This window comes from Helianthus annuus, chromosome 9 (assembly GCF_002127325.2).
Source record: "Helianthus annuus cultivar XRQ/B chromosome 9, HanXRQr2.0-SUNRISE, whole genome shotgun sequence".
In the NCBI taxonomy this organism is placed as follows: Eukaryota; Viridiplantae; Streptophyta; class Magnoliopsida; order Asterales; family Asteraceae; genus Helianthus; species Helianthus annuus.
In genome coordinates, this window is record NC_035441.2 from 96011634 (window position 1) to 96034757 (window position 23124).

Here is a 23124-nt window from a genome sequence, read left to right on the forward strand (position 1 = left end):
TCCTAAATCTTGTACTTTCTTGATCTATACACACCCCTACAGCTTTCTACCTTTCAAATCTTGATTTCTAACCGTGAAATCATCAAGATTCAAGTGTTCTAGGATGGTGTCATCATGGTGTTCTTGAAAAACTTCATGTTTTGGCCTCAATCCACCAAGAATCACTTGGATCTAGCTGATTTCCACATAAACAAGCAAAGATCTTTCATAGATCCGAACATTTCTCGGTGAAAATGATTGAAATATGGTTTTTCCAACTTTCTTTCAACTCTTTTACACTCAATGCCTTCAAATCGATAGGAACGGAGCTTGTGCCGACTTATTAATCAATTCGATGGTTGCACGACTCAAGACCCGGATTCTATCCACGAGGTTCACCGACCTCGAGTTAAACGTTAAACTCCGTTCCGAATAATTCACCGGCCGGATTTGGGTGATTCCTGTCCGAGCAGGAAGAACAAGTAAGAACGAGGGTTCTATGGTTCAACTCGTTGTCAAAGTACCTCGATATAACGTCAAACAATCAAAACAGCCAAGTGTTAGACGACAGGACGACCAGGTCAAGAAGCTGACCGATCGGGTTGACTGTTCGAATGGACAGCCCAGCCGATCGGACAAGCTAGCCGATCGACCAGGCCAACCGATCGGCTAGCACATGGCCCCACACTTAACAATTTCATGAAGTCTAGTATTGAACGAAGTGCTGTTCGATCGGACTACGGTCTGATTTGAATTACTCTTCGGATCATGAGATACTATGCTTCAACACTTAATCGTTTTTCAACTTGTTCAACGCATTGGAGTGCCACCCGATCGGTCGAGCCGTCTGACCAGGTGACATCCTGACAAGAACTTGTTGTTGAAGTACCTAACCAATCGGTTAAGCCGGCCGATCGAACCAACCGTTCGATCGGTCGACCTGAAAGGTAAGGATACTTCAATGTTTTCAAATGCTACAACGAAAACCTCAAAAGGTCAAACCATCACACACAAACACATCCTCCTCAAAGGAAGAAACAATCCACTCGAACAGTCCATCCGATCGGCCTACCGGCCGACCGGACAGACTGTCCGAACGGACTGGTTAACCGAACGATCAAATCGTCCGACCCTCCAACATTTGTTTCCATTTTACGCGTTGCTTATCGTTATGCTATCGAACTATTCAGGCTAACCCTACTCTCAAGTGCTCCCTTCAATCCATCAATCACTGTGAGTATACTCGAACCCTTTTTGCTTTAGCACTTTTGGGTGTTACATACGTTACTTATTCTAAATCACAATCGGACACACTACTCAATTACTTTAAACGCTAACCGTTACCGCATGTATTACGTGACTAAATGAATGCTTGTTGTTATGTTTACACGTGGAATGCTGTCTACCTGCCTTAACGACAATAGTACTACAGTTTGGACTCAGCACCCGTTCACACGGGGGTTGTTAAGGACAATTACTTGCATGGATTACGGTGGTAATCATGTATTGCGAACTGCCTCGGGCAGTCAACCCGCAGTCATTGGTATCGATAGATCCACGTCGATAATTAACATGCTTCGTTTTCCTCTGTGTACGTGCTGGTTATGCGTAAACTATTTCGAACTCTATATGCTATTATCAAACTTGTATGCTCACCTTTACATTTTATGTATTGACTTTATTTTAACGTATGTGACAGGCAATTAAGATGCTTATCTGCTAGGAGGGCGAGCTTAGAATAAGCGTCTAGAGCATAGTTGTTTGTAGATCTTGCATATCGAGTCTCTAGAAGCATTTGAACAATTTTTTTAAATTTTAATCTGAGTTGTCAGAATAGAATATTTGACTAGTTGTGATCTGTAATAACTTGTTTACTATTTAAGGTACGGTATGGGACGTATTATATAAATTGAATGGTAATGATAGTTGTTATGGAAACTTCTGGACAATCTGTTTCGCTCAGTGCCATGCCCCGATAATTCCGCCATTTGTTGGGGTGTGACAGCTACCTTGGAGACCACTCTCCTGCAGATCGAACCCACTGCAATAGGCCTAATCCCATTATCAGGCTTGAGAAGTGGCGTAAGGGGAGCAGATGCAACAAACTCCGCCAAACTCCTCGGACATCTCCCCCCCCCGTAAACATAATTTAACCACAGCTGAAATCGCTCTGAGCAAACTAACCGCAATCACGGACCCTTCCCCACAAAGGGCGTCCAAAAGGTGTTGAGCTTTCAAACCATCTCTCACACATGACGTCCCTTTAGGGAAGGATTTTATACACCCTAGCACACTGTTGGTCTCCGCTACAAGGTGAGACTCTAGCGGTAAGAAAGTGGGCATGGTAGAGGGCATGCACGGGTGTTTATCCACGAGAGCCTTCATAGTTTTCTTATCAAGTGGTGCGACCCCAGAAGAACAAAAGACCTTAACCGCAACGGTAAAATGACCATCGACAACCTTACATAAATACTGCTCGACAATCTCGCTTTTTTATCAGACATTTTCTTAAAACCCTTCGGACCCTCCTTCATAGGTTGAGCAAACAAAGACTGAATGAGAATACCAAACCCCTCAAGGTCACCCCATTAGGCCGATGCCCGCTGTATACTTAGACATTGACCATTTTTCCTGTTGCCAGACCCCTTATCCTGGCGGATGATCGGCGTAAATACACACAAGGTACACTAAGGCATTAGTAGAAGTCGAATCCATGCATCAACCGAATCAGGCATAGCCACCACATTATCTAAAGTTGTGGTTAAGGCTTCGGCAAACGCCATGCGACAACTAAAGGGGATGCTCTTAACAGTCTTAATAGGAAGAGAGAAAACTCGGTCAAGGAGAGCAACATCAACACATACCTCTCTAGACGGGGAAGCCTCCATTGCGACACAGGTTTAGGGACTTCCACAATAAAACCCACTTTATCCACTCCCGTTGGCACAAATCGAACAACCTAATCTTCATGGTTACACCCCCGCCGGAAAGAATGAAGGCACATGCACTCCCAACACAACCATTGTTCAGACAACCTAAGGGCTTCACAAACAAAGGTAAAAAGTTTGGGGTCTTCAGCAATGGCACGCCTCAAAGTATCTCTTCTATCATTCGAACCAAAATGGTGACGTTGAATATGAGTCATAAGCCTTGAGATCCCCTTAGACCCAGCAACCCCATCGGGACAACAATGGAATCCATTGAAGGGGCAAGGCCAAAAACCATTCGACATGGCCTAAAAAACCAAAATGAAAACAACTTCAACCAAGACACTTAGGTAATGTCTCCACCCCAAAACAAGAAAGAAAACAGAGCTAGAGCTAACACCCGACGGTTCAAAGGCTTTTTGAATCCGAGCTCATTGAAAACTTACTCCGAGCATTTCATTGAACACCTTGTTGGCGCAAACCCTACAAGGAAGCGAACACCACACCTCTCTGACCCATACCCGCAGCAGAAATCAGAACACAAGGAAGAGTATTAATTAAAAAAATGAAAAGGATTCACCTCAGCTAACGATTGTATAAGCTAAACTAGTATAAACCGGATTATCAAGCTCTAATTAGGTAAAAATGTAAAAAAATGTGAAAAAATGGGGAAAATTGCAAGTGGTGTTGAAATAGAGAACTTAGATTATGGAGATCTGTAATGTGCGAATTGTGAGAATTTGAATGGATATTAAATCCAAAAATCTCGTTGGGCTAAGGGACCACGGGTTTGTGGCGGGCCAGACGATAACCAAGGAGGAGGCAGGCAAAGTAGCTAAGCACGAAAAAGCTTGCAACGAGAATCAGCATGTGGTCGCCCCGTTCGCTTTCGATACCTTTGGCGCTCTCGCCCCTGACGCAGTGTGGTTTCTCAAGCGGGTTCAGTAGGTGGTAAGCAGTAACACCGCGCATATTAAGGGGCAGAATTTTGTGCTTAGCAGGGTAGGGTTTGCTATTCAGAAGAGGGTAGCGATGCAGCTTGTTGCCCGTCTACTTGCCATTAGTCTGTAATCGTCTCTATTCATATAAAAACCGTGTGACCCATCTAGGACCCGAACCACAAGCACATTACATGGTCCGGTTTCGGTTCTCATATTAACCATGAAACTGTTCCAGCTTGTTTCCGGTTAGGGTCATATGACTAGTTTTTTTTAAGAAACAATAAGTTTTTTGTTGAACAATATGGATTATAAAAAAAAGTGGTGGGTAAACAGGCAACAAGTTGTATCGCATCCCTTTTGAGTTATGCATCAAAACTAATCATCTTGAGCAAAACCACAACTTTAACAAAGATCAGATGTGTATCATCATGTTCTGTCTTAGTAGCACAATACTCATGTTACAGGTTGTATGGTGCGACCGAGATGGTGATGGCGCGGTGGCTGTGGGGGGAGGAAGGGGCGACGACAGAGATGGTGGTGATCTGTTGAAGGTGATATGGTAATGAAGATGATATGGTGGTTGTGATTTGTGAAGCGATCTTATGATATAAAGATGAAGATGAGATGGAGATGAAAGAGAGATTAGATCATTTGTAGAGTAATTTTGATAATTACTCTACGAGTAAATAATTACGAAAATGTCACCGCGTTTTTTTATATAATCACCTTATATGCAGTTATGCGTACGTTTTGTATGATAAGGGTATTTATATTTGATTTTTTTGTCTATATTTATAATACTTAATTTTAATTCTTAATGAAAACAAACATATAACAATCAAAATTATTTTTTAAAGGGAGATTTAAATATATACAGCCAAAAACTGCATACTTAAGAGTCGCATTGGTGCATAGTACTATGGTAGTTAGATTCTTGTGCCACGTAAGCCTAAATTTTCTCCCATGTATACCGGAAAAATCAGTGAAGAGGTATGGTCCCAATTCCCTGCCTACATGGCAGGGACCACACCACTTTTGTGCATACAAGGCATCCACGTCACCAGAACATTCTAGAAGCATCCAGAAGACGTCTAGACAGTTCACAGCTGGCATCAAAGATGCTTTGCCCAACATAAAGGACAACACGTGTCACCATTGACAGAAGGCCACATAGGCCTGCGACAATCCAGGGAGCAGGGCTGACATGACCAGTACGAGGTACCCAGCACAGCCGAATACAAGGACGCCACGTGTACCACTACACCCTCCGCGACAGAGCAGACCAAGAGGATATTCCTCTTGGTCGGACAGCTGGCGCGCACCCACAGCTGGCACAGCTGCTTCCTCCTTCTTCACCCTCCGGCTATAAATAGGACTCTTCATCATTCAGGTTCAGGATCTTGGCTCTCTTTACTCACTCTATACACACACTGTTTCATTCCTCTCAGAGCAGTACTTATTCTCACACCGGAGCCTGGTTAAGAGGGAAAACCCCCTTCCCCCCTCTTAACGAGACTAACGGTGTTTACTGTTTTGCAGATCTCAAGCCACCGATACGAGCAAGAGAAGAGGTTGAACCCATAAGTGAAACGACCCTCTTGGTTATCCTTATGTTAACCATTGTTTCAACATTGGCGCCATCCGCTTTTTTGCAAGACCACTCTCACCTCTTTTTCTCTTCTAAAAAACACTCGTGAAAATGGCAGACCAGAATCATTCACACCCAGCTGACGGAGAAGTTTCTTCCTTTGAACTCGTTTCGGACACGGCACACGTCCAACGGGGTCAAAGGAACGAGACCATCCAAGAAGGTCAGCTGAACAACGAGTTTCCATCCATTTTTGGAAGTGCGTCCAGGGCTGTCAGCCAAACCACAACCGGACCCATCTTCCAAACACCAGCAAGAATCATCACTCAAACCACAAACGGAGCTGCTCTCCAATCTCCAACGGGGATATTACACCAAACACCTCCGCCGATGCAGACTGTAAGCCATGGACCAGGCCCTTCTGCTCCATCGGAACAAGCACAACTCAACTACTCTGCACTTTTAGGGCTACCCGAGGGAAAAACTCTGGCTTCCTGGTATGCCGAACAAATGGCATCCATAAACCTCGTTTATACGCAGCTCAGCGCACAACAAGCCTTGCTCCAAGCACAGGCTAACCAATCAGAATTCGTAACTCCACAACCAAGGTCTCTGAGTACACACACGGCTCAGCAGACAAACGCGTGGAACTTACGACCAGAAAGAGAACCAGTGCAAAATGTCAGAAGACCCAGCATACAAGACACGCGCGATACTTATGCTGAAACAGAGAGCAACTTCGTTCAAACCTCCAATCTACAACGAAGGCCGATCCAAACCCGTTTGGGCGCGCGCAACATGAATACGGAATGGGAAGAGGAGGAAGACGACCCAACTTACAAGGGGGAATCCACAGTGTTTAGCAGACTTCCTCCGGAACACGAAGCATACAAACCAACCAAGCGCGCGGGGTACAACCCCAAAGCAGAGCATGATTACACCTTGAGCTATCGTCCTGAGGACATGGCTGAAAATTCAAAATTCATTCGAGAAATCGCGTGCGCGGCCATCGACAAAACGAAATTACCACACAACGTGGGTAAATACAACGGGTTGACGGACCCAGACGATCACCTCCAGGTGTTTAAAGGTGCAGGAGCAACAAGCGGATGGAACTTACCAACATGGTGCCACCTGTTTGCTCAGACATTCGTTGGCGCGGCGCGCATTTGGTTCGATAACTTACTGGCTGGAAAAATCAAATCATGGGTCGATTTCCGAGAGAAGTTCCTAGCACACTTCTCTCAGCAGCGAAGACAAGCCAGAGATCCGGGTGATTGTCTGAACATATGGAGAAAAGACTATGAAAGCGTAGAAGATTTCATTACAAGGTACAACAAAGAATGTCTAGAGATCGGAGACATACCAGAGAAAATGATGCGCGCACACTTCATGCGAGCGGTCAAGTGCGACGATCTGGTTAAAAGAATCAAAGGGCGAGATGGAGGACCCAAAGACTGGGAAACCTTCATTGAAGCGGCCAAGACTATTGCGCAGACAGACAGGCAACTGACCGGTGACGATCACCGTCAGCGCGCACACAACCATAACGATCGAAACAACAGAAGGGGCAGAAATCAACCCTGGAGGGCTTCTGGGAACAGAGAAAGAAGCCCCCCACGGGACGATGCACGCCATACGATCAATCAGATAGCCCATCGAAAAGAAGTAAAGCGCGAAAATAGAGAAAAGCAGTGGACTCCACTAACCAAAACACCTTCTGAAGTTTTAGCCACAGAGAACCATCAGTTCAAACCACCCTTGCAGATGCGCAACAAAAGGGGTCAAGACCCAAATCTCTTCTGTGAATTCCACAAAGATACGGGCCACTTGACCGATGATTGCTTTAGCCTAAAGCAAGAAATCGAAAGAGCTCTAAGAGACGGAAAGCTCAGTCACTTAGTCAAGGGAGGAAAGCGTGATTACCGCCAGATACAACGAAGAGATGAAGGTCCAGACAACAAGAAGCTCAGAAAGCTAGAAACTCATATGGTGCAAGGAGGTCCACGGCGACCAAGAAAAAACTACAACAAGCGCGCGCAGGATGATTCATGGCGCGAGAAGCAAGTGGTTTTCCCAGTTGTCAGGGGAGGCCCGAGAGAAAAGCGGCTAATAGTCATCCCAGGGGTGATCGGCCACTACCAAACAGATTACATCTTTATTGATCCCGGGAGCACCGCGAACATCATATATGAACAGTGCTTCAATCAATTTGACCAAGAGGATAAGGCGCGCCTAGAACCAGTCGATTACCCACTAACTGGTTTCTGCAACGAGGCCGTCTTTCCCCTAGGACAAATATCATTCCCAGTATTGCTTTCTGATGGGAGAAATTCAAGAACCGAAGAAGTCACATTCATGGTACTACTGGCACATTCAAGACATGACATCCTCCTAGGAAGAGAATCCCAAGGAGATTTCAGCATGATCTGTTCCGCACCACATTCTGCCATAGGTTTTCCAACCGAAACAGGCATCGCGTTGATATACGCAAGCAAAGAAGTGCTAGCAACAGATGAAATCAGACCGGAAAAAGCAAGCAAACAGGCACCGCGCATAGAAGCAGAGAAATGGGTATTGAACAACGCATACCCAGAACAAACAGTCACCCTGGGCCCAGCCATGTCTGATCTAACCCGCGCGGCGCTGAAAAAATTACTACACGAAAACATGGACGTGTTCGCCTGGACTCCGGCCGATATGGTTGGCGTCCCACGGCACATCGCAGAACACCGGCTAAACGTCTCAGAAGATGCAAAGCCAGTAGTGCATGCTAAACGACACCTGGGGGACATCAAACATGATGCAATGAAGGAACAAGTGTTGGAACTGCTAAACGCAGGTATCATCAGGGAAGTCCGATACCAAACATGGGTAGCAAGCCCAGTAATGGTAAAGAAACCGAATGGCAGTTGGCGAATGTGTGTCGATTATAAGGATCTGAACAAGGCATGTCCACGTGACTGCTACGCTTTACCAGATATAGATGAGAAAATCGATTCTTTGGCAACATTCCGGTGGAAATGTTTCTTGGACTGCTACAAAGGGTATCACCAGGTCCAAATGGCCATTCAAGATGAAGATAAAACCGCATTCTGCACGCCAACGGGGCTGTATTGTTATACCAAAATGCCGTTCGGCTTAAAAAATGCAGGTGCAACGTACCAAAGGTTGATGAACGAAACATTCAGTGACGCCATCGGTAAGTACATCGAAGTGTACATGGATGATCTGGTAATCATGAGCAAGGAGGAGAGCGCGATGCTGGCAAATATCCAGAAGACCTTCAACACACTGCGAAGCGTAAGCATCAAACTGAATCCAGCAAAGTGCTCATTCGGAATGGAAGAGGGAAAGTTTCTGGGCTTCATAGTCACTAAAGATGGTTTTAAGGTGAATCCGGAGAAGGTCCAAGCCATAGACAGGATGCCTTCACCAGCAAACGTCAAAGACATGCAAAAGCTTGCAGGACGACTGGCAGCACTCAATCGTTTCCTCGCCAACCACGCGGCAAAATCCTTCCCATTCATCAAGACCTTGCGCAACTGCATGAAGAAAAACCAGTTCCAATGGACTCCGGAAGCAGAAAATGCGTTCCGCGAGATGAAAGACTGTCTCATCAAGTTACCAACTTTAACGGCACCAAACAAAGGAGAACCTTTGGTCCTGTACCTCTCAGCTTCCGACAAGGCAATCGGAGCCGTACTGCTTGTTGATCGCCAAGGTGTCCAGACACCTGTGTATTATGTGTCTCGAACCCTGACTGACCCAGAAACCAGATACGCAATCATGGAAAAGCTTGTCCTCGCACTGATTCACGCCTCAAGAAGGCTACGCAGATATTTCGCCAACCACGTCATTCACGTGCTAACAAACTACAATATTGGAAATATCCTAGCAAGGCCAGAAGTGTCAGGAAGGTTGGCCAAATGGGCAATAGAGCTGGGGGGACATAACGTAGTTTTCAGACCACGACCATCAATCAAAGGCCAAGTTTTGGCAGACTTCATGACGGAGGTCCCGGATGACAAAGACAGAGAGTGTAAAGCGATGGAGAAAGCCGAGAAAAAACAAACCGAAGAACCATGGCGACTGTACACAGATGGTGCATCCAACGAAGACGGGGCAGGCGCAGGGCTAAGGCTAGTAAGCCCCGACAAACATGAGTTCACATACGCCATACGCCTAGACTTCAAGAGCACAAACAATGAAGCAGAGTACGAAGCCTTTCTGGCCGGCTTGCGTTTGGCAATCAAAATGGGGGTCCGACACATCGAAGCACATGTGGACTCCATGTTAGTAGCAGGCCAAATCAACGGCCAGTACGAAGCCAAGGGCGACATAATGGCACTCTATCTCAACCAAGCAAAAACGTTGTTACAAACTTTCTATTCCTACAAGGTGCATCACATAAACCGCAGCGAAAACAAGCCGGCAGATGCTTTAAGCAAGCTTGCGTCGACAAGTTTCCAGCACTTAGCAAAGGATGTGCGCATAGAAGTTTTGAGCAACCCATCTGTTCCACTCAGAGAAGTCAGCGTCATCCAAACAGGAACCACGTCCTGGATGACACCCATAATCATGTACTTACAGTCCGGGATACTTCCAGAAAATAAAGCTGAGGCGCGGAAAGTCCAATACAAATCAGAACATTATCAGATGGCAGACGGGATACTGTATCGAAAGTCATATCTCGGCCCACTGCTAAGATGTGTTGATGCCGACGACGCAAATTATCTGATCCGGGAAGTACATGAAGGCATTTGTGGTATCCATGTCGGGCCGCGAATGGTAGTGGCAAAAGTAATGAATGCCGGATACTACTGGCCCGGGATGCACCTCGACGCCGTGAAAGAATTGAGAAAATGCAGTGGCTGCCAAAGGCACGCACCAAAAACCATGCGGCCCAAAAACGAGCTGGTACCAGTAACAACCGCATGGCCTTTTCAGCAATGGGGCATAGACATGGTGGGCCCCTTTCCAGAGGCTCCGGGGGCAGTTAAGTTCATCATAGTCGCGGTCGATTACTTCACCAAGTGGGTAGAAGCAAAGGCACTCGCATCAACCACGTCGGCAGTCGTTAAACGCTTCATATGGGAACAAATCATATGCCGGTTCGGCCTACCACTCAGAATCATCACCGACAATGGAACAAACTTTGCAGCAGATGATCTCGAACGATGGTTCAAGGAACTAAACATTGAACATACCTTCTCGTCGGTTGCACATCCGCAAGGGAATGGTCAAGTTGAAGCGGTCAACAAGAGCATCGTCGATGGCATCAAAGCAAGGCTCGGTGAAAAAAGGCGTGGGTGGGTCGATGAACTACCCAGCATATTGTGGGCCCATAGAACAATGCCAAAAAAAAAAAGCAATGGAGAAACACCTTTCAGCTTGGTCTATGGGTCCGAGGCTGTGATCCCAGCAGAGATTGGGCTTCCATCTCCGAGAATGCTCTCCATGAACCTGATCAACAACGAAGAAGAAAGGAGGATCGACCTGGATCTCCTAGAAGAACGGAGGGAGATGGCAGCAATCAATGAAGCCATATACAAATCAAAGCTTGAAAAGTATTACAACTCCCGAGTCCGGATCTGCACCTTCAACCCAGGGGACTACGTCTTAAGAGACAACGAAGCGTCCAACGCAGAAAAACCGGGGAAACTGGCCCCTAAGTGGGAAGGCCCATACATCATTGATGAGGTACTCAGCAAAGGAGCATACAAGTTACGCACCATGACCAACAAAGAGGTTCCACGAACCTGGAATGCCCAACAGTTACGAAAATGCTACATATAATACAAACATGTAATCGTACAGGGCAAATCGCCAACACATTTACCTAATACAAGAAGTGTTCGGCTATCTTTATTTTATGCATATTTCTTGTCACAACTGCATTTATTACTTCGGGCGTACACGAAAACATCACTGGCTCGACCATAGGAAACGTTGTAGACCTCCAAGGCTCGTCACAACCAAGTGAAGAGCCGGGTCGGAAACACAACCAAAGCCTACAAAACGCCAAAACATAACTTCGTGCCCACATAAACGCGAAAATATCGATGGCAAGGCAACTAAACATTGTAACGCTCCCAAGGCTGAACACAGCTGAGCTCACACAATAACGTGCAACTCGATCACTTCGCATGTCACATGAAAAGCGCACATGCCCAAACGACAGAATATAAACGTTGTAATAACACAACACCACCTGTCAGCGCCATCATTCATTCGTGACACCTAATCAAAGTAATTAAACATGCACATATTATGACGACACCAAAATATCGCATAACCATGAAAAGTAACAACATATTTGTCAAATACATAACACGACAGGTAAGAAATTTCAAATTGTCTTAAAAACAATCACTACAAGCCCATTCAGGGCTATACACGGCACACAGGCCGGAAACTTCCAATCAAGAATGGCTAGAACCAGCACCTCCTGCACCACCATCGCCATCGTCTCCCAAAGCGTTCTTTAACAAAGCCACTCCATTAGCTTTATGAGCCAACTTGCCGGCAGCCCGAACAACGGCAAAATCAAGCATCGAAAACTCTTTCCGCTTCTCCGCATAAGCACCATCACAATCCTCCTTGTACAACTCAAAGTTGTAATCCTTCTCATTATTGGAAGCTGCAAATCTACCTTCAGCATAACCAAACTTGCGCCCACTGTTATAACCTGCCCTACCCAATTCAAACATGTAGCGGGCAAGTTCAGATGAATGCATGATGCGATCAGCAAGCTACACAAAAAACAAAAGCGAGTAAGGTTGCAGAAAGGAACACACAAAAGCAAAAACAAAAAGGAAGAAGACAACGGGGCAAGCAAAGAACATTACCAATGGAACGCCACGGGATAGCAACCACCTACTATCAGCTGAGGCTTCCTCAGCAAGCAGCTCAGACGCACGACACTCAGCCGTCTTCTCATCAAGAAGGCGCTGAGCAGCCTCACATTCCGAAGCCTTCTCCTGCGAAAGAAGCTCCAGCTTGTCGATCCGTGCAACATACTCCTTTTCCTTCTTCTCCGCAGCAAGCCGCGCCTGATGCGCCTCATCCGCAAGGGTCGTCTTCTCACCAGACAGCCGCACAATAGCTTCACGCTGCGACTGCATTTCCGAGTTCGTACGAGCACATGCAGATTCCCAATCTTTCTGTTTTTGCTCGTTCAACTGCTTCTGCTCTTCGAGCTTCCGCTCCGCCTCAGCAACCCGCCATTGCAAACCTTTTTTCTCTGCATTAAATTTCTCTCTCTCTTTAGAAAACGACTTCTTAGCCTCTTCAAACTCAAGATTTTCTTCCCCCATAGATCGCCATTCGCGAAGAATCTCTTGCGAAGTGGCAAAGAAGTTAACTCCAGCTCTAACATGATCATCTATAAGGGCAAAGCGGTTGCGGTTTTTCTGAAAACATTCTCTCTACAGGCGGAAGAGACAAAGAGAAAAACTCATGACAATTCTTCAAATCTTCCATACGAGAACCCTGAGTAAGGCTCCAGCGGGGAACGTGAGGCATATCATCACAAGCTGGATTGCCCCATGAATCATTAGGAACACGTTCAAAGTGCGAGTCCCGAACGGTGCCAGATGTGGCCCCACCCCCACCAGGAGGACGCTTTGTGTAAATGGTTTGTTGCGGAGTAGTCTCACTAGACTCCATCTCCACTTCAACACCTTTACCCTTATCACCCCCAGCAACATCACCTCCGGCACCGTCACCTCCAGCAGCATCACCTCCAACATCACCTCCAGCAGCATCACCTCCCTCAAATGTACCTTCAACAAACCCTTCACCACCCTCCACATTTGCACCAACACTGTCACGTGGAGGGGTCAAGCCAACAGTCCTCGAGGGAGGAGAAGTAGGTGGAGTAATCTGAGAAATATCCACCGGCCGAGGTTTCTTGCTTGTCTTGAGCACTGCAATACGACAACAATTAACGAAAAGACCCAAAGAAAAGATACCAGAAACATACAATGAAAATAAGTTACCAGGGCGGGGAGCAGAGGCAGCCCATATCTCCTCCAACAAGTTCCCTCGACCCCCACTAAACACACCCAAATCAACTTCAGATTCAGAAGGTGCTGGGGGGGCATCCTTTTGAAGCTTAGCTCTCTTGGCCGCAAGAAGGGCAGCAGCTTGTTCATCAAGATGACGCTTATGATCATCAAGAGCCTTCTTCTTCATATGCTCAGTCAAAGTGGCCTTATCGTCAGGATCCGACCCCTGACGCACCTCCCCAGGGCCTAGGCCAGACAATGTATCAGACACTACCACATAATCTAGATAAGGAAGAGTAGAAGGTTGCTTACGAGAAGATCCAGCAGCTCCGCCCTCCTTCTTCTCTTCCCTCCTTCCAGATCTATCAGTCCGTGCCTTCTTTCTCGTCTCCAACTGGGCAGACGGATCAACAGATGCCTCCGCATCATCATCATCCTCAACAAATTCATGTATCGGCTCAGCAACACCACCAGGCGCGGTACCTGCACGCGCGGAATGAGATATTAGATCTTCAACATCCCGGTCAGAACTTCCACTAGAAAGGATGATGACTTCCTCTCGACCAGAGTCGACAAAGTCATCCCAATCATCCTCACCAAGAACTTCATTCGCGTATTTGCTCAAACTAGCATCGGTAGGATGCAGAAAACGGTCCCGTATCTGGTCCAACCACGATGGATTCCCGTCAGCCTGGATGGCCTCAACCATATCACCCGCCGCCTTAGGGTCCAAAGCGTTCAACAAACTATAACCAACTGCAACATGACAACAAAAATAAGGATACATGATAAAAATAAAGGAAGATAACCAAACGGCAGGATAGGAGAAAATCATACATTTGCCCTTATGGCTGTACACAGGTTGACCCAGCGGATGCTTGGGCACCCACAACATACTCATTCCAGCACCAACTAAGGCCATTTCATCCAACTGAGAAATAGCAGTCGCCTTAGCGGTTATCTTCCCATACCATTCTTGAGCAGCATAATCCGGCAGCACATCCACTTTAGGGACCCCTTGACCCACCTGCCTATATGACATATCCGTCGGAATCACACCACGGCGGATGTAAAAAAACTTTTGTTTCCAATCATGAATGCCCTTTATCGGCACCGAACACACCGGAGTAACTCCCGTCCTAGCTTGAAAAGAGTAAAACCCGCTGGCATACGAAACGCTGTAGAAAGCGTTGAACATCTCAAAAGTAGGCTCAACACGGTAAGACCTACAGACAAATTCGAAATGGGTAATCCGAGGGAGCCCAATCGCATTTATCTGAGAAATATGGAGCCCATAACCCCTCAAAACGGCAGCAGTGAACTTCGTAATCGGCAACCTAAAATTGCCTTCCCGGAAAAAAGCAACGTACAACGTGATAAAACCAGGAGGGGCATCCAATGCAGTAGATCCAGAAGGAGGGTACCGACCCCCCACTCAGGACGAAAGTTATGCCCCCTAACGAGGTTATGAAACTCTTCCTCCTTCCAGTTGATGACATCTTGATCTGGACCAGGAGGAGCCTTACCCCTTTGTTTCCTCTTCTTTTGAGTTGGATTCTTCTCAGCCATAAAGGTCAAGAAGAAGATGATTAGAACTCAAGAAAATGTGAAGGATAGAGAAACACAGGAGGAGAATCACACTTAGAACTCAAGAAAATGTGAAGGATAGAGAAACACAGGAGGAGAATCACACTTAGAAGTCAAGAATGAAGGAAGAAAGGGGTAACCATCCCCTATTTATACCCATCGCATTTAATGCGATGGATAGTGGACCGTCAGGAAACAGGAAAAGCACCCAATAGATGACCGACACGTCACAGGAGAGAGAATACGTCGGCTCGTTTTTCGGGAAGCATGGGCGACAGGGTCTGCTGATGTGACAGAAAGTCACTGCAAAAGCAACTGTTCACCTCCGAAAAGACAGGGACGTCAGACGGTCACACCAAACACTTCCCCATAACCACCAAACTTCAAACAGAAGGAAACACAAGAGAGCCAAAACCCATGCGGCATGCGTCCATTTGGCTCACTTTTTCAAAAGAGCTAAAACCCATGCGGCATGCGTCCATTTGGCTCACTTTTTCAAGAGAGCCAAAACCCATGCGGCATGCGTCCATTTGGCTCACTTTTTCAAAGAGACCAAAACCCATGCGGCATGCGTCCATTTGGCTCACTTTTTTCAAAGGGGCCAAAACCCATGCAGCATGCGTCCATTTGGCTCACTTTTTTCAAAGGGGCCAAAACCCATGCGGCATGCGTCCATTTGGCTCACTTTTTTCAAAGGGCCAATAACCATGCGGTATGCATCCACTTGGCTCACTTTATATTCACCAACTTCAACGCGATGCATAGAAATCACAACTCTCATAAGTCCAGAATCCCTCCTAGACGATCAACTCAACTAGAAGGCACACTGGACTGGGGGGACTTGAAGAGGTATGGTCCCAATTCCCTGCCTACATGGCAGGGACCACACCACTTTTGTGCATACAAGGCATCCACGTCACCAGAACATTCTAGAAGCATCCAGAAGACGTCTAGACAGTTCACAGCTGGCATCAAAGATGCTTTGCCCAACATAAAGGACAACACGTGTCACCATTGACAGAAGGCCACATAGGCCTGCGACAATCCAGGGAGCAGGGCTGACATGACCAGTACGAGGTACCCAGCACAGCCGAATACAAGGACGCCACGTGTACCACTACACCCTCCGCGACAGAGCAGACCAAGAGGATATTCCTCTTGGTCGGACAGCTGGCGCGCACCCACAGCTGGCACAGCTGCTTCCTCCTTCTTCACCCTCCGGCTATAAATAGGACTCTTCATCATTCAGGTTCAGGATCTTGGCTCTCTTTACTCACTCTATACACACACTGTTTCATTCCTCTCAGAGCAGTACTTATTCTCACGCCGGAGCCTGGTTAAGAGGGAAAACCCCCTTCCCCCTCTTAACGAGACTAACGATGTTTACTGTTTTGCAGATCTCAAGCCACCGATACGAGCAAGAGAAGAGGTTGAACCCATAAGTGAAACGACCCTCTTGGTTATCCTTGTGTTAACCATTGTTTCAACAATCAGTATGTGACCAATTTGATAAGAAATAAGTCCTTAAAGACCATTTTTTCTGTTTGTTTCAAACCGTAAATGACTATTAACTAGGGCTGTAAACGAACCGAACGAACACGAACAAGGCCATGTTCGTGTTCGTTCGTTAAGAAAATTAACATGTTCGCGAACTGTTCACGAACGCATACCGAACATAATTTTATGTTCGTGTTCGTTCGTTAAGGAAATTCAGTTGTTCACGAACAGTTCGTGAACACTGGTCTCGTACACAAACGAACACAAGCAAATAAAAACGAACGCAAACGAACATTTAACTTGAAAATAAAAAAATAAAAACATTGTTATCCTTAAACATTGGATATAACTAGATAAATACAACCATCAAATAATAAATCAAAACACAAGAAGTCTACTACACCACCAAACGATGAATCAAGTTTAACTAACTTACACATAATTATCCCAAAAAATGTTTTAGAATGTCCAAATATTAGCTAACAAAGAAACAAATAGGGTTTCAAGATTTCAATATGTTTAGATAAATGGTTTATTATTTATTGATATAATCAAACGAACACGAACGAACGTAACCGAACATATTACCGAACGTTCACGAACGTAGTCGAACGAACGAGACCAGGGGCGTAGGATTTAAGGGGCGGGGAGGGGCGCGCGACCCCCCGAACTTTTTGGTCAGTAGTGTTATATATGTACGTTTCGTATAGAATTTTGTAGGTATATACGTTTTTGACCCCCCGGTTTTATAAAAAAATTTAGGTATATACATTTTCGACCCCTCGGGTTTAATTTCTTTTATTTATATAGCCCAAATAAAATATTTAATTAGCCCAAATATTATAGCCCAAACCATTATATTTGGTAGCATACTAAAATGTATATTATATAACCCAAATCAAATCATTATATAGCCCAACTTAAAAGCCCACCCTATAAAAAAAACCCCAAATTCGTTTACTTTGGGACATCGATCAGAAGAACAGAAGCCACAAGCCAGAACTGTAGAAGGGGGGAAAACGCAGGTTCCAGAACTATTCGACTTCAGCTTCTTGTTCGAGAACAAAAGCCAAAACGTTGCTCGTTGTTGTGGTCTTGTACTCTTGTTCGATTTCTTCAATCTTCATAAGGTTAAAGGTATTTGTTTTTTTATCTTTAGGTTTAATTTAGGGCTGCAATTTATGTGATTTAGGTTGAAATTAGGGGTGAAATTGATTCGAATTTTTGCCCTAAACTTATTGAATCGGGTACCCACATTCCTTTCTCTTTTTTAATGTTTTGGTGTCCTTGTTCGTTTGTTTGTTAAATAATGTTTATGTTTTAATGTTTGAGAACGTTTTTATTTGATATTAATGTTTGACCTGACCCGACCCGAATCGAATCACCGACGTCCGACCCGAACATACACCTCGAAACTACGCGATAGAAATTTTTTTTAGGTCTGTTACCTTCCGACCCCCCGGTGGAAATTTTCAAGCTTCGCCACTGAACGAGACCTGTGTTCGTGTTCGTTCGCTAAGCTATTCGAACGAAATTTTTTGTTCGTGTTCGTTCGTTAAGCTAATCGAACGAACATAAACGAACTTCCCGCCGAACGGTTCACGAACGGTTCGCTGAACGTTCAATTCGTTTACAGCCCTACTATTAACCAGTAATAAACTACATTTCAGAGATTGCTTGCGCCAAAAATATTATTAAAATATGACTAAAAAGGTAAATAAAATACAAAACCAGCAAAAGTTTGGGTATCTTGCATGAAAAATGAAGAATTAAAACCAAAAATACTTAAAACTTATTTTTTAATCTTTATAATACTTAATCTTAATCCTTTTTAATAGCAACGAATAAGCATACTGTCCAACCAAAATTCCAATAGGAAGCTGGAAGGCAAAAACTTCGTCTACACCAGTTAAAAAAATACTGTGAAAAGCAAAAAAATAACAACAATTTACAAAACGACTGCAATAAGAGAAGGAAACATGCATTAATCAACCTAAACGAGTTCAGACTTTTCGCTTTCGTTAGACAACCAAAGAAAAAAAACTTTTTCAAAAACTTACAGAGTCAAATAGGTACGGAGTAGTTAAACTCTGGTGTCATGTAAGCGTAATCTTTCTCCCGTATATACCTAGTAGCGAAGTTTGAGATTTCCGACCGAGGGGTCAAAAACGTATATACCTAAAAACTTATATACGAGAACTACATATTCTCCACTACTGAGCGAATCAGCGAAAAGTTCAAGTGGCCAGCCGCCCCCTCCCGCCCCACTATGCTGTGCCCCTGTTATAACAGAAACATAAGTCAGTTACCAATTCGATAAAAAAAAAAGTAAAAAATTAAAGACCAATTGGGTCATTTTGATTATTCACTTTTCATCTGTGTTTATAGACAAAAAAAAAAATTAACCAATTAAAAAACTAAATAATAAAATGAAGGAAATATTACGATCGCAAATTTGAAAACATGACAACTGTAACTGTAACTCCCCCATGAACCATGCTATATATACATACAGCTATACGTAAAACCCTCTTTCATTCAAGAATCATTCCAATTTCTTGAAATCCATTTCACCATTGTAATCCATCAAAGCAAAACCAAAGATTGAAGAACTTTCAATCGTGTTCGTGAGTTCAGAATTTCCAAATTGAAGGTGAGTTTCAAGTTTTCAACCGTTGTAAATTGCAGTTAATGTGTTCGATCTTATGCCCCACAGAGTCTTTCTTCTGTTAATTTCGATTCATTTTCAGTTTTGTTAATCTAATCATGGGTTGTTTCTTGTGGTTCAGTTGTTGTTTTGCAGATTGTCTATATCTGCTTTCAGTTAGTTTGAAATCAAGATATCGAGATTTGAGTTGAAACTCTAGGGTTTTGACAAGATGAAAAAACTTGTTAGTTTCGGGAAGAAACTTGTTAGTTGTGGGAAGAAACCTGCTGTGCAAGGTGATGATGATACTGTTAATGGTCAAAAGGGGCGTCCGGGTGCGCGTGTCGAGGGATTGTGGTGGACTAGAGATGAGGGTGTGTTTTCGATTGCGATGATTCAGGCAAATGCTGTGTTGGAGGATCAGTGTCAAGTCGAATCTGGGAGTTTGAACATGGATGAGAATGGCCCTCGAGGAATGTTCGTTGGAGTGTATGATGGTCATGCTGGTCCTGAAGCCGCATGGTTTATCAAAGATCGTTTGTTTGAGAATCTGAAAAGTAAGTTAGTTGTTGTTACCTCTTCATATATGAACTTTAATCTCTGATCATTTGTTATCCTGTTTGTTGATATGATTTTCTTGGATATTAAGATTTTCTTGGATATTTGTGACATGTGATCAGATATATAGTGCTATATGCACATAATTTAATGTTTAAAATGTCATCAAAGAATAAAAACATAAAGGGATAATGTGGAATGTAATCAGAGCACCTATTTAAATCGATCTTGAAAGCGTATGTTCATTTAAAGAAGTGGGAAACTCGGTGGGTTGGGTAACAGGTCAAAACGTGTAACACAACACTTCCAAATTTGTAAAAGATTTAGTGAACATTCAGTGTGAAAAAGTGATTTATGATGTATTTGATTTGAATAAAACGATGTTGGAAGTTTGGTGCATTACATGTTGCCCGACTTTCAACCCGTTTCACCTCCATTTTAGTGTTTGTTATCTTACCCGTTTGACCAATTCATTAAATGTAAATTACCATCTCTACTTGAAGTCCATGTGTAAGCCATGTTAACTTGATATTCCTGAAAATTGAAACATTTGGTTGGATGGATATATAATGTTATTCAAAAACGACACTGCAAAGAAGGAAAATTACAATAACTAAATTCTCGGATAGAATACAGATACTTATCTTTATTAATTCATAAGTGAATTGCCATCTCTACTTGCAGTCCATGTGTAAGCCATGTTAACTTCATATTCCTGATCCTTTTGGTCAAACACAGTAATTATTGACAATATTAACAAACATATTTATTGATGATGCAGAATACGCTTCAGAAAATGCAGGAATGTCAGAGGAGGTTTTACGCCAAGCGTTTTTGAAAACCGATGAAGAATTTCTGCTGTCAGTCGAAAGAGAATGGGAAAATAATCCAAAAATAGCCTCTGTTGGCTCATGCTGTTTGGCTGGAGTCGTATGCAACGGAATGCTGTACGTTGCAAATGCTGGAGACTCAAGGGCAGTACTCGGGAAACAAGTGGATAAAACTGAAAAAGCATTTATGCCTGTCCGACTTTCACAGGATCACAATGCAAACGATGAATCCATTAGGGAGGAGCTAATAGCATTATTTCCAAATGATCCCAACATCGTTGTTTTTAAGCAAAATATATGGCGTGTGAGGGGTCTTATCCAGGTATTTTGCGCTATATAGCTAAACCTAGTCCTAGATTTTTTACTTTTGACATAATGATTTGTAAACAAAGTTTCACAATATTGCAGATTTCTAGGTCTATTGGTGATGCATATCTGAAGCGGTTCGATTTCAATAAACCCCCGTTACCGGCGAAGTTTATACAGTCTGAACCGTTCTCTAAACCGATACTGAAAGCGGAACCAACCACACTAGTGACGAAGCTCGTCCCTGAAGATCAGTTTGTTATATTTGCTTCTGATGGTTTATGGGATCATCTTACTGATCAACAGGCGATTGATCTTGTGAAAAGTTCTCCACGCAATGTAAGATCGGTATTTTTTCCCATGTTAAAAAAAAAAAATAAAAAATCAACATACAGACTTATTGAGGAGAAACTTGATTTTAATATTCTAATAAAAATTTTTGCAGGGAGTTGCAAGAAAACTTGTGAGAGCTGCACTTGCTGAAGCAGCAAGGAAGGCAGGAATGAGCTACTCTAAGTTGGAAACAATAGAGAAAGGGTTGAGAAGAAATATTCACGACGATATCACAGTCGTTGTTCTGTTTCTTGACTGTGATTCGGCATCCCACACTTCTTCTTCTGCTGGGCAAAGTTCCTCGGGTGGGCCCATGACGCTGTCAGTCAAGAGTCCGATTTCCTTTTAGTTCCTGAATGGTTGTAGTTAAAACAGCGCTGATGATTATGCCAAGAAGATTCTGTGTAGATGTTCTAATGATTGGCATATGAAGCTAACTTGTACTTTTGTTAAAACTTTACTTGTAAGTAAAGAGGCCATATCATCACTTTACTAGACTACTTTGTGTTTGCTATACAATATACTTGTTTTGTATGGTCAAAAGGCGAATGGGTCAAACAGGATAGTCACTCTTAATGGTTAGAACTAGTATAACATCCTTCCTAAAGTACACAAAACTTGATAAAACAAAAGTAAAGAAGACGATTTCAGCATATTCACAACAATCAATTGCATATAGGACTGCCCAGCCAAATAGCAAGACCAGAACGAGGCTACTTTAGGATTATTTTACCATTTACTTCCAACCAACATTGCTATATGTTGAAGAAACCTTTGTGTATATGGAGTCATGTTGACGTGAAACTCCCAAGGTATACGAATGAAAAAAAATATCAAAAGCAGCCTATAAGGATAATAAGGATTATATATGTACTCAATCGTAACAATATAACATATTTGTCGGATATTTGAATTCAAATTTACACTAGTTTTAATTAAAGCCCTAAATTATCTCTTTTACTATAACAATATAACATATTTGTTGGATATTATTAGATAACTTTTTTTTTATCCTTCTATGTATGTTTATTAAATTTTCTAGGTTAGTAACCCGTGTACTACAATTATTAGATAACGTACTATAACTTTTTTTTAATACTTAGTATTATTTTAATTTTTTTAAATATGTGGCAAGGATCATAAAATAAAAATGTAGTAGAAATAGAAGACTGTGTTACAAGTTTGGAAAGCATGTAATAAAACCTAATGATCATACCAATAACTAATATGGGTAAAGTTCTTGTACAAATAATCTTAACATACCAAACATACAAATTGAAGGAAAACTCAAAAAGACAAGGTGACATTTTTGTAATTATCAATAACTATCAAAGTTACTCTACAAATATACCTAAAAAAACCTAACCACTCCCTCCACCCCCAAAAAAAACCTAAACCCCCCACCCCCCCCCCACCCCCCAAAAACTTAAAAAAACCTACCCCCCCCCCCAAAAAAAAACCTAAAAAAACCTAACCCCCCCCCACCCCCCAAAAACCTAAAAAAAACCTAACCCCACCCCCACCCCCCACCCCCAAAAACCTAAACAAAACCTAACCCCTCCCCCCACCCAAGCTAAAATGCTAAAAACTAAACCCCCAAAAAACCTAAAAAAATCTAAAAAAATCTAAAAAAATCTAAAAAAATAAAAAAAAAACACACAAATTATTTTATTTTATTTTTTAACATTTTTTATTAAAAAATCGCTACTTTTAGTAGCAGCCAAAAAAAAAAATTTTTTTTTTTTTTTTTTTTTTTTGCTAACGAAATGTAGTGATTTTTTAATAAAAAATGTTAAAAAAAAATTGTGTTTTTTTAGGTATTTTTGGTTGTAACTTTGATAGTTGGTGGTAATTACAAAAATACCACCTTGTCTTTTGGGTTTTCCTTCAATTTGTATGTTTAGTATGTTAAGATTATT

At 43.2% G+C, this 23124-nt stretch overlaps 3 protein-coding genes across 3 annotated transcripts; 2 read left to right on the forward strand and 1 right to left on the reverse strand.

Annotated features, from left to right (window-relative positions):
* The first annotated feature begins 6233 nt into the window (after window positions 1–6233).
* On the forward strand, window positions 6234–11234 carry LOC110875663. Its single transcript, XM_022123864.1, has 3 exons — window positions 6234–6963; window positions 7255–10806; window positions 10918–11234. Exons 1-3 carry the CDS (start codon window positions 6234–6236, stop codon window positions 11232–11234), a joined length of 4599 nt encoding a protein of 1532 aa, XP_021979556.1.
* Window positions 11235–11759: 525 nt separating this feature from the next.
* Window positions 11760–15016, reverse strand: LOC118481751. Its single transcript, XM_035976986.1, has 5 exons — window positions 14831–15016; window positions 14285–14723; window positions 13439–14203; window positions 12287–13366; window positions 11760–12190 (listed from the first exon to the last, which is right to left on the reverse strand). The coding sequence occupies exons 1-4, from the start codon at window positions 15014–15016 to the stop codon at window positions 12819–12821; spliced, it is 1938 nt and encodes a 645-aa protein (XP_035832879.1). The 3' UTR covers window positions 11760–12190; window positions 12287–12818.
* Window positions 15017–19048: 4032 nt separating this feature from the next.
* On the forward strand, window positions 19049–21748 carry LOC110877634 (probable protein phosphatase 2C 38). The gene is made up of 5 exons (XM_022125793.2): window positions 19049–19184; window positions 19321–19735; window positions 20518–20888; window positions 20975–21211; window positions 21318–21748. Exons 2-5 carry the CDS (start codon window positions 19411–19413, stop codon window positions 21552–21554), a joined length of 1170 nt encoding a protein of 389 aa, XP_021981485.1. The 5' UTR covers window positions 19049–19184; window positions 19321–19410; the 3' UTR covers window positions 21555–21748.
* Window positions 21749–23124: the final 1376 nt, after the last annotated feature.